The 17,942-nt window shown below is 35.9% G+C and overlaps 2 protein-coding genes across 3 annotated transcripts; both read left to right on the forward strand.

The window, feature by feature from the left end:
* The first annotated feature begins 2,880 nt into the window (after positions 1–2,880).
* LOC141608909 (uncharacterized) lies at positions 2,881–5,611 on the forward strand. Of its 2 annotated transcripts, XM_074428233.1 has the most exons (3): positions 2,881–3,043; positions 3,852–4,328; positions 4,572–5,611. In XM_074428233.1, the coding sequence occupies exons 2-3, from the start codon at positions 3,917–3,919 to the stop codon at positions 5,234–5,236; spliced, it is 1,077 nt and encodes a 358-aa protein (XP_074284334.1). In that variant the 5' UTR covers positions 2,881–3,043; positions 3,852–3,916; the 3' UTR covers positions 5,237–5,611. The 2 variants fall into 2 exon arrangements, with proteins under 2 accessions (XP_074284334.1, XP_074284335.1); XM_074428234.1 differs by lacking the exon at positions 2,881–3,043 and having other exon boundaries at positions 3,816–4,328.
* Positions 5,612–14,500: 8,889 nt separating this feature from the next.
* Positions 14,501–16,960, forward strand: LOC141605437 (uncharacterized). The gene is made up of 2 exons (XM_074424201.1): positions 14,501–14,630; positions 16,172–16,960. The coding sequence occupies exon 2, from the start codon at positions 16,191–16,193 to the stop codon at positions 16,845–16,847; it is 657 nt and encodes a 218-aa protein (XP_074280302.1). The 5' UTR covers positions 14,501–14,630; positions 16,172–16,190; the 3' UTR covers positions 16,848–16,960.
* The last annotated feature ends 982 nt before the right edge of the window (positions 16,961–17,942 follow it).

A 17,942-nucleotide genomic window follows, 5' to 3' on the forward strand; every position in this document is an offset into this window, starting at 1 on the left:
CCATAGCATTCAATCATTCATGGACTGGCCTAGCTCAATGACACTTGCTAGTTGCTACTATATCACCATATTTTTTCTCAGTCGGGTAGCGGGATGGCTCACGAACAACTCTAGAACTTTCTCTTGGAGAATGGTACACTTTAATCCAAATTTGACAAGTACTAAGATAAAAGTCCTGCAGTTGAGTTAATGAGTTATTGTTGGATTTGATTGAAAACTTGTATGATGGAGAGAGTAAAAATAAAAAGCGAAATTAGCGCTAAGTTTAGGTTTTATTTCACGTGGGACTAATTATCACTTCCGCGCTTTTCGGTAGAAATGAGGTTCGTAATGCATTACACGTTTACACTCTTGAGTTTTAGTTTAATGCATGCACGAGTGGCTGTACAGTTTGGAGGGGACATGAGATCAGCTAAAGACTTGAGGATGTTGATTTGAATAAATCGATTCGTTGGATTATTCTTCTTTTCTTGGCATTTAGACACAATATTTAAGGGGCATATTAATGAAAAACTAATAATATAGTCTACATAGAGCACGTGTTTTTCATAGGGAGTAAAATAATTCAATGGTTAAAGTGGAAAAAAACAAAAACAAATTAATGACGTACTTCTAAAAAAGTTAGGAGGGTTAGCTGTGTGCCTGTCTCCCCGATAGATCTGTCAAAACTGGCCGATCGGACAGGTTATAGATTAGGTCATTTTGGATGGCAATTTAGACCTAGCAAAACGGATTAACGGGTCGAGTTCGGGTCGGGTCGGGTCAGTTCGGGTTTCTCATTGATTTCAGGTTAACTCGAGTCGGGATGGGTCATTTTGAGTTTCGGGTCTGTTTCGGGTTTGTTGGTCAGGTCAGTTCCGGATCAATCGGGTCGGGTTGTTTCGGGTCGGGTCATTTTCGGGTCAATGAATAATAGAAAAATTGTCATGTCAAGTCTTTTCGGTTCAATTTGAGTTATATTTTGTCGGGTCATTTTCGGACTTGGTGGTTTCGGATAGGGTCATTTTCGGGTCAGGACAGTTCGGGTCAAGAAAGCTCGGGTAATGTTCGGGTCGGGTCGGGTCAATTCGCGTTTTCGAGTCACTTCGGATCTCGGTCAATCGGGTCGGGTTGCTTTTGTCAGGTGTAGATGGCATAGAATACGGTCGAGCGTATTTGTGTTTGGAAATATGAATTTGTATGGGTAGGTTTATGCTCCGTTTGGCAAGACATTTCAGGTACCTGATTTGGTCAAAGTAGCTTATTTGACCAAAATTTCAGGTACCTTATTTTTTTGTAAGCGTTTGGCACGTAACTTATTTAACCAAATAAGCTACCTGAAATGAAATGCTACCTAGAGTAGCATTTGAGATTTTAAGTACCTGATTTGATTTGATTTTCCGTTTTTACTCCTTAAATTTATACAATTAAATAATTATCATATCCTTTTACGTCATTTCATCAAAATCAGTTACCTTTTCAGTTAGTTTGCGAAACATTTTTTTTATATAATCAGCTACCTAATCAGTTCCTAATTTTCAACTACCTTATCAGTTACCTTTTCAGATTTCAGTTAACTTTTCAGTTTTCAGCTACCTTTTCAGGTTTCAGTTATCTTTTCAGTTAGTTTTACCAAACAGAGCCTTAGGGTCAAAATGTTATTTTCTCTATATTTCCTGAATGAGGGTGATAACATTAAGTTAAATCAGTCTATGATAAAAGGCACCCAAAAATTCAGAATGTATTCTCTCGTTTTCCCTAAGGTCTTATACTTCGTCCATTTCATTTCATTCTATACATTTGCTTTATATACGTATATTAATGCTCGTTTTTTTTTGTTCATATCTTTAATTACATTTAGTAAAAATTATAAAAATTTGATATTTATAATATACTCGGTAAGACAATTTAAATAAGATCTCACATGACTATCTTTTATCCTATATATTAGAAGTTGTATCGAAGATTCTATCCACTTATAAATAGTGTGCAAAAAGGCAAATGTATAGAATTGAATGAAATTGAGGAAGTAATGTACAGTAAATCTCCCTTATGACGTATATCAGTCACAAGCTTGTGATTTGTCAAGTATCACCCATAAACTTGGACAATGGCCTGGTTGGAGGCGGGCCGGGTTGATGGGGGGAAGGAACCCGAGCCCACAACACGGGCTGGGGCGGCCCACTGGGGAGTGATGGCCTTTGGACCAATCCGATTGGTAAAAAATGGGCAAAAAGTGATGTGGGCTAGTGTGGGTTGACAATGTGGGCTAGGGAGGAGGGAGTCTGAGACCGGCCTGGCTTAGGGTGCGAGTTCGGCAGACCATCGAGCAGATGATTTGGTGAACCGCTGGGCGGACCAGGTTGGTGGGTGTCGGGCCAATACACTGTTGTCCAGATCTAATTACCTACATTGGCGACATAAATAGATAAGACGAAAATAGGAGATATTAAGTATTTAAAAAAACTAAAATAAACAAGAGGCCAAATTGAAAACGAGGACCATCTTGCTAAACAAAGTTAACCGACATACACCTACACCTCTTGGTATGACCGCATGACAAGGCAAAAACCTACCCACCTTTCACTTTTTTTTGTCCATCCTTTGCCAATTCTGCACGTGTGAACACACTCACATCACACAAGTCGGCCTTCGTACGGAGTACATTACTTGGACTACTTAACTTGTTTTTCCCACATGCTCCAATAAAAAACATTAATATTTTTACTTGAAATAAAATAACCATTTTTAATAATAATCCTTACCAAAAAAAAAAAATACTTCGTATGAATGGGAAATGATATAACAGGGCTAGGTGCAGGGTATTACTTCTGTACTTTAAACGGCCTTCTCATATAAAATAAACTCTCCCCGAGTAATATTTATCCCACCCCTCTCACTAAACTAGACCCACTCAAAAAATATTGCAAACTTCCCTAATTAAAATTCAAACATTATACAATATTATATAAAATTTGTCTATTATGCATTTTGGTCTCAAGTTAAAAACCTCTATTATTGCAAAAGATTAAGCTCATTGTGATTTCTAATATTCGATAAATTGGTAAGTCTTTTTTAAGACGTGTAAATACTAAGTTCTCAATAAGATATATTTAGAGAGCACGTTCACCTTACACTTTTATATATCATTCGAACCCTTTTTTTCTTGTATGAATAAATATTTCATCTGATACGTCCTTTCTTAACATTCGTACCTATTTTTTTGCTAATATTTTTTATGTTGCTAGTAAAATTCTACTTTTCTTTAGTGTTTTTTTGTCATGTTATAAATTTTTACAATATTCTTTTATATTCGCCGTGCCCTTTTACAAATTTTAATTAATATTTTTTCTTCTTTCCCTGAAAAAAACTTCTCGTATTAATTTAAGGAGTATTAGAAAACTGTAGCAAAACTTAGCTATGGTGAAATATTCCTTCCGTTCCGAACACTTGTTTATCTTTAGTTTTGCATAAAAATCAAGAAAAAAAGAGGTATTAATTATTAGATGACAAGTGAATCAAATTGTGTGTATATGATCAAATTATCCATTAAATACATTTTTAAAATAAAAAGGTAAATAATTGAGTAAGACACTTGAAAATGAAATATGTAAACAATATATACGCGTAGATTTATGTTAATTTGGTACCTCCACTGGAGGAGAAAACCCCATTCGTGTGTCTTATCTCCTGTATCACTATCTTCTGTTGCGTAACGACGAAATATTAAAGACACACCGCTAAATGAATCTACCGACTAAGATAATAGCTTACATATTCTATAAACCAATCTTATATAAATTCAGGTGGTGTATGTGAACAAATGTCGAGTAATTTTCATAAGTTATCTAAATTAAGCATTTGTTTTGTAGAGGGACCAAAAGACTAAATAAGAGCGATCGAGCAAGCGTGACCGGTGTACTACATACATACATACATGTGTTTTTCAAAAGTGGCGAACCCAAGAGATTACCCTTGCTTTTCGTCCACCGGTGGTGAAGTGGAAAGAGAGAACTTTACTGGCACGACAACAGAGGTGATGATACCATCTGCAGCGAGCCCACAACCACAAAGTACATTTCCTGCAAGTTGGGAGACCTCTGCTATGGTTATGGCTTTGACAGACGTGGTTTCAGGTCGAGACGGGTATGATGGTCAGCGGGGAGAACCGTATAGTTTGTATGAATACCCCGCGACGACGACGACGACAGGAGTGGGGCAGAAGAGAGGAAGGGATGATGCTCAATTCATGTATGGACAATTTGTTGGAGGAAATGATGGTCATCAAATGATTAGAGGCTATTGTAGTAATCTTGCTGCTGGAGACTCATCTTTTGGTGCTACTTCTGGTAAGTTATGTAAACAAGAGTTGGGTCTTTTCTAGGATGGGTTCACCCAAATACTCGTAATAAAGATACAATCACCAAGAAATTATGATCTGTGTTATTTATTAGTGAAAAATAATTACAAAACTAATCGGTTTTATATGTACAGAGTACTCCGTATCTATTAGTAAAAGAATGACGGGTTGGATTATGTTTCCAAATATGTTAAATTGAACAATTAATTGAATTTAAATGTTTCATTGACAGTACAAGAAGAGAATACACAAACCACCGTCCAACTCCAACGAGGTGCCATATCAAGCTCCAGCACCAGAATCACCACAAGCCGACCTTCGCCGTCCGCAACAACCACGTCTGACGAATCCGGAGAGCAAAAGCGACGATACAGGGGAGTACGTCAAAGACCTTGGGGAAAATGGGCTGCCGAAATCCGGGACCCACACAAAGCCGCCCGTGTTTGGCTAGGCACCTTTGACACCGCTGTTGCAGCTGCCCGTGCCTATGACGCTGCCGCACTCCGTTTCCGTGGTAATCGTGCTAAACTCAACTTCCCTGAGTCCGTCCAATCAACACCTGTCGTCTCCACTGTCTCCTCTGCAATGCCATCATCGGCTGTCTTGCCAGTTACGTCGCCTTCATTTCAAGTTCCGCAGTCGATAAATTACGAAAAACAGAGCAATCAAAATGCAATGCGAGATTACTTGGATTATTCTCAGTTATTGCAAAGTTCCGGTGAGTTTAGTTTCCCCGGCTTAGAACAAATATGGAGTTCTGCGAATAATCAACAATTGCGCAACCAGGAATTTTTCTCCGGCGAGCAATCCAACAGTGAAGATCGCCCTATAGTATCAAGCTCTCCGGTTGATACTTGGTTTCAATCTACTTACTATCGTCCTCCTGGTTCCACCTAGAATTCCTTGGTAGTGTCATACTCTGTTTTTAGGATGCAAAATACGATTCCATACTTACTTATTCCCCTTTCTATTTGGACAAATGGGCGCGTGTGACAATCTGCACCATGGAAAAATTCTTGTGTTCTCTCGGAGTACCGTCCTCCTTACAGCTAAAGGTAATCTACCAAATCAAATATTTTAAAAGTTTAGGTGTAAGGAGTACCGTCCTCCTGAAGGACACAAGATTTTTTTCCCGCAGCATGATACAACTAGGATAAGTGCACATTTTTGGAACCTTCTCTTTCGTTTTATATTCGAAAGATACGAACATGTAACAAGGATTTATACCTAATAAGAATATCAAAATATAGAAAATATAGTGAATGGTGTAGTTGTATACTTGTATCATCTTATTTTTTGTACCAAAAAAAAAAAATCCATCTGTTATTTTAATTAAAAGAAACATTGAAAAATATATTATCTTTCCATACCAATAATTTGTCATACCTCAACAATGACATTTCTTTACAAGTTTTAGCGGCTGTAATATACTCAATTTCGATATGCCACACATTCTTGTAGCTTAAAGGACACATATCCCTCATTTTAATATTAGCAAAATTATCATGTTATGTAATATTAGCATCAAGATTTGGAATGAGACTAGATATAAGGGCATCCACAATAGATGAACCTCTAAAGAGGTTTGTCACATGACACATCATCAATTTAACAAACCTCTTCAATAACAAACTCATATACAACAATGTAAAACCTTTTCAGGTTCATATCATGGGGACCCACATAAAATTACCCATTTTTTCCCCCTCATACATATGTTATTGGAGAATAAAAATATACTAACTTTTAGGGGACCACTTGCCATGTCAATCAACAAACCCGTATACAAATGTGTAACCATTCCTATGGATGAACCTCAAACCCCATCTCCAACAATAGAGAAGTTTGTCAACAAACCTCTAAAAAGTACACAAACCTTTGTTGACAAACCTCTATTGTTGATGCTCTAAGGATCTTAACAATTCCGATAAAGACGTCTCAGTTAGAAATACTACTAGTAAGGAAGAAATTTGGTGGGAGAAACCTAAAAATGGGTTTCTAAAGCTAAATTTTGACGGATCAAAAATAGATGGTAACAAAGCTACTCTAGGATATTCTATAAGAGATCATAATGGTAAAATCGTTTTGCTAGGAGCAAAAAAGTGCGGATCTAATAGTATTCTTGTTGCTAAAACTCTCGCTTTAAAAGAAGGCATTTTAGCAGCTAAATACTTAGGAATCAAATCGAAGTTAATTGTAAAATGTGATAATTTATGTGTGATCAACTCAATCCGTAGTACTTGGCAAATTCCTTGGGAAATTTCTAGTATTATTAAGGATGTAAAATTAGATTTTCAGTTCTTTGTTGAAGTGATAATTAAACATTGCTTTCGTGAAGCCAACAAAGTTGCCGATTTTATAACTTCTATTGGACATTCATGTCCAACTCTTTCGAGGTGGTTTGAAAGCAGGTGGCTTCAACTTACCTCTATCATTCGAAAGGATGAGATATGTTGGTCCTACCTTAGAGGATCAATCTAATTTTATTACCTAATAAAAAAAAAAATAAAAAAAAAACTTTCTGGAGTCGGTATCATTATAACCCATTAGCATAGGTTCTCCTTTTCCAAAGTACAAAACACCTATTGCTAATTTGCTAGTTCCTCTGAGAAATCGCAAGATGAACTGATACCCAATGTTGCTTTCTTTGATTAGACTGATGGTGACTATCTACTCCACCAGCATAAGCAATGTCGGGTTTTATTCACATCATGACATACATTAAACTGCCAAGAGCGAAAGAGTAAGGGATACCCTGAATTTTTCATTCCTTACAACGATCTATAATAAATTTTTCCTTCGTTTCATAAAGATCTTTTCATTTGACTTTTTAGAGTCAAAGTTGTAAAACTTTGACCATGAATATAAGAAAACAGGCGAACTACGGAGTATAATATTGAAACTAAAAATTTTAAAAATTCTTTCAAAATACATTAATATATTTACGTGAAAAATCAATCAATATATTAATATATATATATATATATATATATATATATATATATATATATATATATATATATATTAATAAAGGAAGCTTTTTTCGAGCGTTTACAGAGTCTCCAACGTTTACGAACTACGCGGAGTATAAAATATAGATGAAATAATAATATTGATTATCCTAGAAGATCTTAATTACGTAATACTCAACAATACACATTAACTACTCCCTATAAAACTCTTTTAAGGAATTTTAAATTTGATAAAACACAAACTATTAGCATGTATATATACGGCTTTCTAACCGTCAAAATTCCAAATTTCCAAACGTGTGATCCCATGTGGTTTCCCCTTCCCTTTAAACTCATATTTATATTTTTAATTTTATTTTATTTTTATTGTGAATGCAGTCTCATATTTATTCGTAATTTATGTTTTTGATACTGTTTATTGATCAACAATTATTCAATGTGTTAATTACATTGTTTATTGAATAATTAAGTTATTAAATGGTAATGATCCGATCGGGAAGGAGAGAGTATTAATCTTCCGACGCATCGGAATGCTATTTGAAAGACATAGAAAATACTTAGGTTTACGTTTTTGTTGAGGGCAAAAAAGATTTGTGAAGTCAGAAACTCGGATCTTCACTTTGAAAAGTAGGACAACTATCAATATGGTAATCCAATTTTTGTGTACTCGCATAACAACATTTATTTACTTCCTTCGTACCCATACCACCCAATACCTTCTAAATATAAAATGTACTCCTTCCGTTTCGGCAGGACAATCATTACCGAGACACTCTAAAATGGAACAGGATAATAAATAACTGAGACGAAGGAAGCACGATTTAAGGAGTATATGTCTCAAAATGGAATAGGACAACAAATAACTAGAATAAAGGGAGTACGATTTAAGGAATACATGTCTCAAAATGGAAGGACAACAAATAAGTGAGAAGGAGGAAATACAATTTAAAGACTACTATAAGTGAAAATGGAAGCTATTTCGAAAACGGATAGAATATTATTTTCTCCATAGGGTTAGTAACCCACGACTCATTTAAAACACTTTTGCCCTGTGAAATTGATTAACATCGTCCATAATTTTGCATACTCATACTCTAGCCGTTTAAGATGATAACTAGTTTTGGCACCCGTGGGAATCACGGGTTTTTTTCTTTAAGTATTCTGTGTTTGTAATTTTTTGTTGGTTTGTTTTTTAACCGTATTTTAGTTTGTTTGTTTTTGAGGTCATGTTTTTTTTTTGGGTTTTTGTCATGGTTTATCGTTTTACTTTTATATTGTGTTTTTATATGGGAACTATACACGTTTGGTTTTTATTTTTTTTCTTTTACTGCCGATGGTTTAATTTATACTCCCTCCCAGTCACTATAATGTTCCCTCTTTCCCTCTTATTTTATTCATTTCTCTCTCCTATCACCAAACCCCACACAACTCTTTTACTCCAATTTTATTACTTTCCTTTATGTTTTGGCCCCCACAATTCTTTATTTAACTACTAATAATTCATCCCTCTCTCTTATCACCAACCTCACACAACTCTTTTACTCCTATTTTAATATTTTTCCTAAAGTATTGTGCCAAAACAAAATGGGAAGATTATGATGAATGGGAGGTAGTATATGAATATGATATGTTACAGTTTTTTAGTTTGTTGTTTTGGTGGGTTGGGTTTGGTTTGGTGTATACGGTGTCATGACGGTTTTTGTCTGTTTGTTTTTTAAAATTGTGAAATTAATGTATTATTTTAAACTAAAGAATTCATTATGTTAGATGGTGAGACACGCGTGCACTCAGCCACACATTTTAGATCTCCCACCTTGCTTGCAAAAGGCATTAGATCCCCATTTTTTGATTCCTAATTGTTCGTTTCCTGCATCTCGTATTGATTTATTGTCTTGCTATTCCATCCCGTCTATGATTCTATCATTCCGGCCCGTTTGCCGAATCCCCAATTCATCCACCATTTCTCGATTATATCCCCATTTTGTGAATCGTTATGGTTTGTCTCCTGCCAGACGAAGTTGTCTATCGGTTTGTCGGTCCGTCACTTCTCGGTTGTTGTCATTTTTCCTTTGTTTCATCTGGTTTATTCTGTTCATCGGCATGCTCAGTCGACCTGCTGGGTTTCGTTCGCATGCATCCTATTGGCGCGTTTTCCGACTATAAAACACTCAATATGTGGAGACGTCAGAATAGCAGTACCTTAATTTTTCACCCGGAATCCAAATCCCACGAAAGTCGGAATTATTAGCTACAGTTTCTGTCAGGCTGATTCTGTCTGCATTTGTTCTAAAACTGGATTTGCGGATAAATTTTGTCCCTCACAAATGTTCGGGTAATTCATCTTTTGTATGCTGCCGAAAACGCATATAAGTGTACTAACCCGCTGCAATTTTGGAAGGAAAAACCGGTACAATTGTACATTAAAAATAGACTACAAACGGAACCAAGGTGTCATGCTTCCCAAAACTGCCCGCAAAGTCATCAATGTCCTAGCTCCTTAGTATTAACACTTAGAACTCTTATTCATAGTTCATGTTACAATCGAGATAGTAAAAAACAAATTAAATTGTTGCAATTTATATTGCATTACCAACGGACGACTGTGCTAATACACACCAATTATATTTTCTCCGTTTGTTGTTGGCTTGTGAAATGTACAAGTCAGTTTGCAGCTGAGTTGTGAGTAAATTAGTTTTTTCAAAACCTTTCTAACAAAGCATTTGTTATAGTAATACGGAGTACTACGTACTGAACATGACAGAGTGCTACAAAGGATTATTAGTAACCAATAGGTCCTATAATAAATGGTTAAACTTTTTCCATCACCATCGTCATATGTTTATAAGGTTGCACTCTGTCTAAAATTATTTGGTTCAACTCTCTAGTAAGATCTTATTTTCCAAAGATAAAAATAATTAATAGCAATAGGCAGGCCTCCTCGTTTAACTAATGCTTACATTTGAATAAAAATGAAGAAAATTAAGCCTCAACCAAGAAAGCATAGCGGTACCTTTGGTTTTTTTCCCGGAAACCCAATCCACCGGTATTCGAAATTAGTGGCTTTAGTTGTTCTCAAGCAGATTCTGTCTGGAATTTGAGACACAGCAACAAATCAAAGCGAGTTACAATAAAAAAGAGAGAGCAAACAGTAGGCAGCAGGAAGGAATTTCGTGAAATTGTATACATATATCTGATGTGTTAAACTAATCAATGGGCCTAATACCTTCAACACTCCTTATCCAACAAAAATAGAAAGTCAAAAGTCTGCATAACATCAAAAGAAAGTTTTCAGAGTATTTAAAACAAAGTATTTCACATAAATACAATAAGTAAAATTGACATTTTAAAGAAAAGACCTGATGAAAGTGGAATTTGCTTAATTATGATCAAGTAAACAAAATAACCTGCATGAAAACACTTGGTTAGAAGTTAGAACAAAGATATCAACAAATTTAGCACTAAACGTTGATCTTAAAAAATATGATAAAGAAAAATGGCATACCTGTGGGATATAATATGAACCAAATTCACAATTTCTAAGAGTAGTAACCCGTTCCCCTCAAAGATTCGAATAACAACGGAGGGATATACAAAGCTGTCCACAATCACAGATCGTAATTCAGCCAAAAATGGTTTGTTGTTCCATTGCGATTCCGCCTGAGAACGTGATAAGACGTTGACGGTTTCGAAGTAATAGACGTGTTTTTTGATTTAGACTGCAATACGGAGATGAATATGAATGAATTTTAATATAGAATAGATGAAATTTGGGGGATAATGTTGTAATTCGATGGTCAATAATGGCTATTTCGGTTACGGACACAGGTATACGAAGAGGGTTAAGATTAAGAGTCGTTTTTTGTACTGTTTTATGAAATATAATCACTGTGGGCTCTGATGAGTTTGACAACCGAAACATTATAATTATTATGCAGTCAATAGGAGCTTTCAATGGAGTAAACCGTCTGAACTGAGGAGGAAGATGAAGGAACAGAGGTAAATGTTTGGGTAGCTTTAGTAAGGCGGTTAGTTTATTAATTATGCTGACTTTTCTTAAGAGGCAGGAAACTTAGGATGGCATTTGACGTGGATAACACGTGGGAAGTAGAATTCTAGGTGGCTTTTTCCAGTCCTACGTGGATTTGTCCGCTTGGCGTTTAATAGCCATTTTAGAGGAGGCTTTTAATTATATTTATAGATAATAATAATATAAAACGAGTAGTACTTTCAACTTTGCATGAACATTGTGCGATAATTTTCTTGGATACAATCTAAATATTTAATACCCACTAAACACCTTAACTATAGTAGTAGTATACTCCCTCCGTTCCGGTCAATTGTCGTCCTTTGTTTTTGGCCCAAAGACCAAGGAAAGAGGGAGAGCCAATTACTAAATGACAAGTGGAGCAAATTGAGTGTGAATGATCAAATTGTTCATTCTTAAAATAGAAAGGACAACAACTCAGTGAAACACCCCAATATAAAAAAGAACAACAAATGACTGGGACAGAGGGAGTACTTCGTATATAATAGGCGTACAAATATCTACATTTATCTTTGGCCTTTGCATATACTCTATTCATTTCGGTCATTTGTTTACCATTAAACAATGGGCAAATAAAGGAAAAAGATCATTTATGATGGTTGTTAATGGATGACAAATAGACATAAATGTGTATGATCAGATAACTTATGCAAAACTTGGCTAATATAAAAAGATAAGCAAATAAACGAGACGCCTTAAAATGAAATAGGTAAAGAAATAACCGAATCGGAGGATTATATGGATAGATAGAGGGTTCATATTTCTTAATGCATGCTTACTAACCTGACCTGTATTAAACTTGATAAAATACCTATCATAAGCTACTGCATTATTTACAATAAAACATTACAAATACCGCCCGTGCATCGCACGGGCATTAAATCTAGTATATATATAAAAGAGACTTTTTTCAGGCAATTCTAGAGACTCCAATTTTTTTAAAACACGATTTTTATTTTTAATAATAAACCCAGCTGAAGATAATTATTTTGAGCTAATCAAATAAGAGATATAGTAAATTACAAAAAAGATTGAGTTTTATTTTTGATCCTACATCAGATAAAATCTCCAAAGAATCATATACATATATATACACACCGACAACTATAACAGGAGTAATATGTTAGCAGCGTAATTTAATTTTTGTCCCCTGCATCTCGATATATATAACTACTTAATAAAATTTAAAATTATAAATTAAAATTATGCAAATTCTATAAACATATTATGTACTTCATTACATGGAAATGAACATGTCATGTAGTTCTTCAGGGATTAGTGCGGACATTTACATCTGCTGCAGGTTATATACTTATGTATTAAGTAAAGCAGTAGAACAATTTTTAACTCCGTGCAGTTGAAGTTTTTGCTGTATATTTCAGTTTACACGGGATAATTCGTGATCAATGTATCCTGTTATTGTCATTAAAAAGCGACTTATCCTCCATGTAGTTCTCTACACCCTAATCTATGTTCATAGAATATTGCTGCGCAGACTATCACTGCTCGATAGGGATCTATTATTGGTCAAATCCGTTTTGTAGTGATCTTTTCTGATTGTACTGCTTGAGGCACTGGTCTTTTCATTGTTGACAGGCTGTTTTGAATAATGCAACTGTTGAGACTGACAATCCCGATCTACGTGATCGTGCTTACATTTATTGGTCAAATTTCGTCACATGTTTTTTAGCGCCATTGACTATGTCAACGCGCCAATTATAACTGACGGAATTTCCGTCAGGAAATGTTACCGACGGAATTTCCGTCAAAAATCCGTCAGTAACCCGTGTTTTCTGATGGCCTCTTTTTTCCGTCGGTATGCCCGTCACTAACCCGCGTTTCTTTTGTAGTGTTAGTTTAGCAAACTGATTGATATGGAGTACTTGTGTGTTCTGCTGGTGTAACTGCAACTTTGAAGTTTTTGATTGGATGCCTCCTTAGTGTCTGTAGTATGAACTATGAATTCACCAACTTTGAATTCTAATCTGAGCTTCCATTCACCTTTATTCTTACCGTATTCCTCTTGGGGATAAATTTATGTTTTATCTCCTATTTTAGCTTCTTTTCTCCATTTGTAGAACTATCACCAAACTTATGGAAATTTTATCCGATTAAGATGATAGAGTTATATTGGTATATATATAAACTTTAAAAGTAAAAAGCTAAAATGATAAGAATTTTAAAACAATTGTAGACCACTCAAACGAGTTGGATGGGTCGACTGCTGAGGTGGTTCATAAATGTTAAACTCGAATACGGGTTAGACTACAAAATTTAGATAATTACCACATGACTTTGATGCAAGGTTTGCTAGACCACTCAAACGGGCTGGATGGGTCGGCTGGTGAGGCGGTTCATACATGTTAAACTCGAATACGAGCCAGACTAAATATGGGTGAGCTTATACGGGTCACGGGTCGAAAAACTAACATTTTCCAGATGCAAAAAAAACTACATTTGTACAAGCTTACTTACAAACAGAAGACTATTTAGTTACTCGTGCATGGTGATTATAACTTTTATATACACAAATCATAAAAAAAAATGTTAATTTATTTGTATATACTCATATTCTTATAGAAATATTTCAATGTATTTGTATATACTCACATTCTCACGAGAAAATTAATGTTAAGAAAGTAAACATAGCTTCTCAATTGCGAAGATACAATTAGAGACGAATCAATATTATAACCCGTACAACGTACGGGCACAAAATCTAGTAATTAATGTACACGTACCATATAAGTAAAGGCAAAATGTCGTCTAGAGATCGGATATGGGAAGGTCTTTGTGAAAAGGAGGGAGTAGGTAATTTTGTAAAATATTTTTTTGTTAGATACGTTATTATTCCGTATATTTATAACATTTAATGACTAACTTGACCTAACATAACGAAAACTGACTCGACCCTAAAAGACCCGACAACACATCCGAAATCAACCCGAGACACAAAATGGCCACCCAACCCAAATTAAATAGTGTCAACTGTCAAGACTTAAGAGATGAAATAATCCGGCCCAGGTCAGATCTGAATGACCCATTTAATACGTATAGGTAAAATGGATTGGACCGGAGAAGATGGGCCCAAATTAGAAGAATTAAGATTATAATCAAAACGGCGTCGTTGGAGAATGCTTAACAAACCCGATACTCCTGCGTTCCAGTCTTGCCGAACCCTTAAAACCCTAGTGAATCAGCAGTGAAGAGAGAGAAAGAAAGATAGCTTCAACCCTTCTGCGCCTCCTTCCTCTCTATCAATCCCATTCAATTGGTACTCTCCTCATTTTTTCGCAACCCTAATTACTTTTGTCTGAAATTAGCTGCTGCTTTCCGATTGCTTGTCTTTTGATTTCCGTTTTTTTCCCTTTAAACACAGAAATTAAAATTTGTTTGATTATTACTGATTATGTTGTTTTGCGCTCTACTATAATTAATTGTTGATTCTTCGCCTTGTAAACCTCCGTCATTTCGTCCCGATTATTTGTTTACCGTTTTTATATTTTGTAATTCATATCATGTTGCCGTGGATAGTGTTCGACTGTTCACTTTGATTTTATGATATCAGTTGTTTATTCTTTGTAGTTGTTCAGACGAAAGACGCTACCTAACTATGGATTCATATTTCTTAGTCAATGTTATTGATTCAGTGTTGCAAATTAAATTTGGCCTTCTATAGATTCACAGCTAGCGTTAATCGACTATTATTACCAAAAAGAATAGAGTTTTAATGGGGCTGATAGTGATTATTGCAAAATTAAATCGCTTAGGGAAAATTAAGCAATTTTCATCCTTTTGATAGTGATTCTTGTGCTCACACATGTTTTTGGTCTTGTTCGTTCTTTTATATGAATGCTTAGAATACTGACATTTTGCAATAAGAAGTGATTCTTGTTAGAGATATTAACCAAGGTACTTTGATGCGTGGCACTTTTCATTTAGTAACCCTCATGTATCGGGTTTATACATGCCCCTACCTCCTTATTATTGGACCCTGATGTCGAAATTGAAGGCATCAGGGTGATAGTGTCCTTGAGATCAATAGCAAGGGTTTAGTGGGCTACTTGATTTTTTCAGCTCATCGAGGGCTTCTGGTTGTGGGACTAATTGGGGAAGGAAGTTTTGGGAAAACACACTGGTTAATTTAGCACAAAAATCACTTGATCAAACTTAAGAGTTTCTCAACGACATTTACTTCCAATCTGCAAAAATGAAAGCTGCCTTCATGTGCCCTGAATAACACCCATATGAGATTATGAGGTCTCCCCTTCGAAATATGGAATACCTAAGATAAGTTCCATAATTTTTTATCATTTGGTGGGGGAAAAACAAGTGTACTGTGCAACCTTGAACTGACTGTAGAAGTTAAAACTGACCGTTGCACTTAATTTTTACTAGAATGGACCTATCTGGTGTTTATTCCTCCAACCCAAATTCTGAACTAATGACTGTCCACTTGCTATCGTATTTTTTTAAGTTGACTAAATTCGTTACATGTGAAACTGAAATGACTTTTGTTGTTTACAAATGACCTTTTCTTTTTGTATTGGAAGAGATGTTTTAGGAAGTCTGCAACTAGTGAAGGTTATAGAGCTTATACATATCCTAGCAAACTAAACTTATATTGGTGTCACAATTATTGAGATGGGTTGTATAGTAGAAGTAGAGGCCTACATGCATCAGTCTAACCTTGAACAAAAAGATTTCCATGGTCACAGATTGTGCAATAACAAGTTTTCTTTCCACTGGTTCAATTTGAGTGTTGTTGTGCACTTCTAATACTTGCACTCGACCTTCATCTGCTGTAATTTTCAGTTATCAGCGGGATAGCAAAATGGAAGGCACAAGTGCAACTAACGCTATGGAAGTTGAAGGATCTGCAGTTGGAACAGCGATATTGAAGCCAAAATTTGCCCCTCTGAAGGCTCATGAGATGTCTAATGGTCAAGTTCAGTTTAGAAAGATTTCTGTGCCACAACACCGATACACACCCTTGAAGAAGGCATGGTTAGATATATACACTCCTATTTACGAGCAAATGAAGATTGATGTCAGGATGAACCTTAAAGCTCGTAAAGTTGAATTGAAGACAAGAAAAGACACTCCGGATGTCGGCAATCTACAGAAATGTGCTGATTTTGTGCATGCTTATATGCTCGGATTCGACATTGTAGATGCCGTTCTCCTTATGAGGGCAGATGAATTCTATGTAGAAACTTTTGAGGTCAAAGACGTCAAAACACTCAAGGGTGAGCATTTGTCCCGTGCCATTGGGAGGCTGTCGGGTAAAGGGGGGAAGACAAAGTTTGCAATCGAAAATGCAACCAAGACTAGAATTGTGATTGCCGACTCAAAAATTCATATTTTGGGATCTGTTACAAGCATCAAGATAGCACGGAGTTCGCTTTGTAGTCTTATAATGGGATCGCCTGCTGGGAAAGTTTACTCCAAACTTAGAGCAGTTAGTGCCCGAATGGCCGAAAGATTTTGATTATTTCTTCAATAGTGTATTGAACATGCTTGAGTTTTGCGATATCATAGTATGATCGGAGGATCTTGGTGTAGACACAGTCTTTTCTATATTTAATTTATTTTCCGCATTTTCCTGTGGTATATTTCTATCATGTTGGCTACTTTAAACAGAACTTCATTGATGTATATTTCTGTGTTTTTGAACCTTACGTTTGTGTCCTAGGTTATTCTCTGTAAGAACATAAAGTGGGGATGGGAGGGTACATCCGAGGCGGACGAGTCCTAGTCCATTTGCATGAAATCAGTAGCCTGGAGATCTAATGTGCTAGGAACATGGAAGTTCGGTAAATGTCTAGATAGTAGATACTGAACGCTTGAATTGCAAGTTCTCTTAAAGTCTTGAGTTCTATTGTTGTTTCCGGCATTCACTTAACTTGCCCGTTATTAACTAATCCCCCACACGCCACACCCTGCTAAACCCCTTACGTTATCTTCATTCCCTTGGTTGTCACCTGAATCAACCACCTGATGTTCTTACCGCCTACTTGACTAGCCCATTAGCCGTCTTGACGAGCAACAACCATGAATGACCCACTCCAATGATTACTAGACAATCATTCTTATCGGTCACCAGCCTCATCCCTTGATATTGCCATCATTTAGCCTATATCGTGTTTTCTTTGCCACCCTCCACCAACTATTACTTCCTAGTACACACCTTTCAACCAACGACAACTCTTGCCGAAAAAGTTGATTCACCAATCGCACCTCCCAACGCATCGAGCATTGACCTTGTTGCTTCCACCACATTGTCCTGTCAACTCCTTTAGTTGGCATTTTCTACATTTTCCTAGAAGTTTAACGTTAAAAGCTTGTTTGTCGTGAAGTTCCTAGAAGTTTAGTGTTGACCCAAGAACCATTGTCTCCGAGTGTGCGATCATCACCCATTGCTAACTGTCAACCCATGTCTCATTGAAAGATACGTAATAGCTATAAGGAATTGTTTATACTGAGTAGCTAAATTATTACTCCCTCTGATAAAATGTGAATGCAAAAGATCAAGGAGATGAGCAAATATCTCGGAAATATTGTGCACATAATATCTATGTAAATT

The sequence above is a fragment of the Silene latifolia genome, chromosome 10, assembly GCF_048544455.1.
Source record: "Silene latifolia isolate original U9 population chromosome 10, ASM4854445v1, whole genome shotgun sequence".
In the NCBI taxonomy this organism is placed as follows: domain Eukaryota; kingdom Viridiplantae; phylum Streptophyta; class Magnoliopsida; order Caryophyllales; family Caryophyllaceae; genus Silene; species Silene latifolia.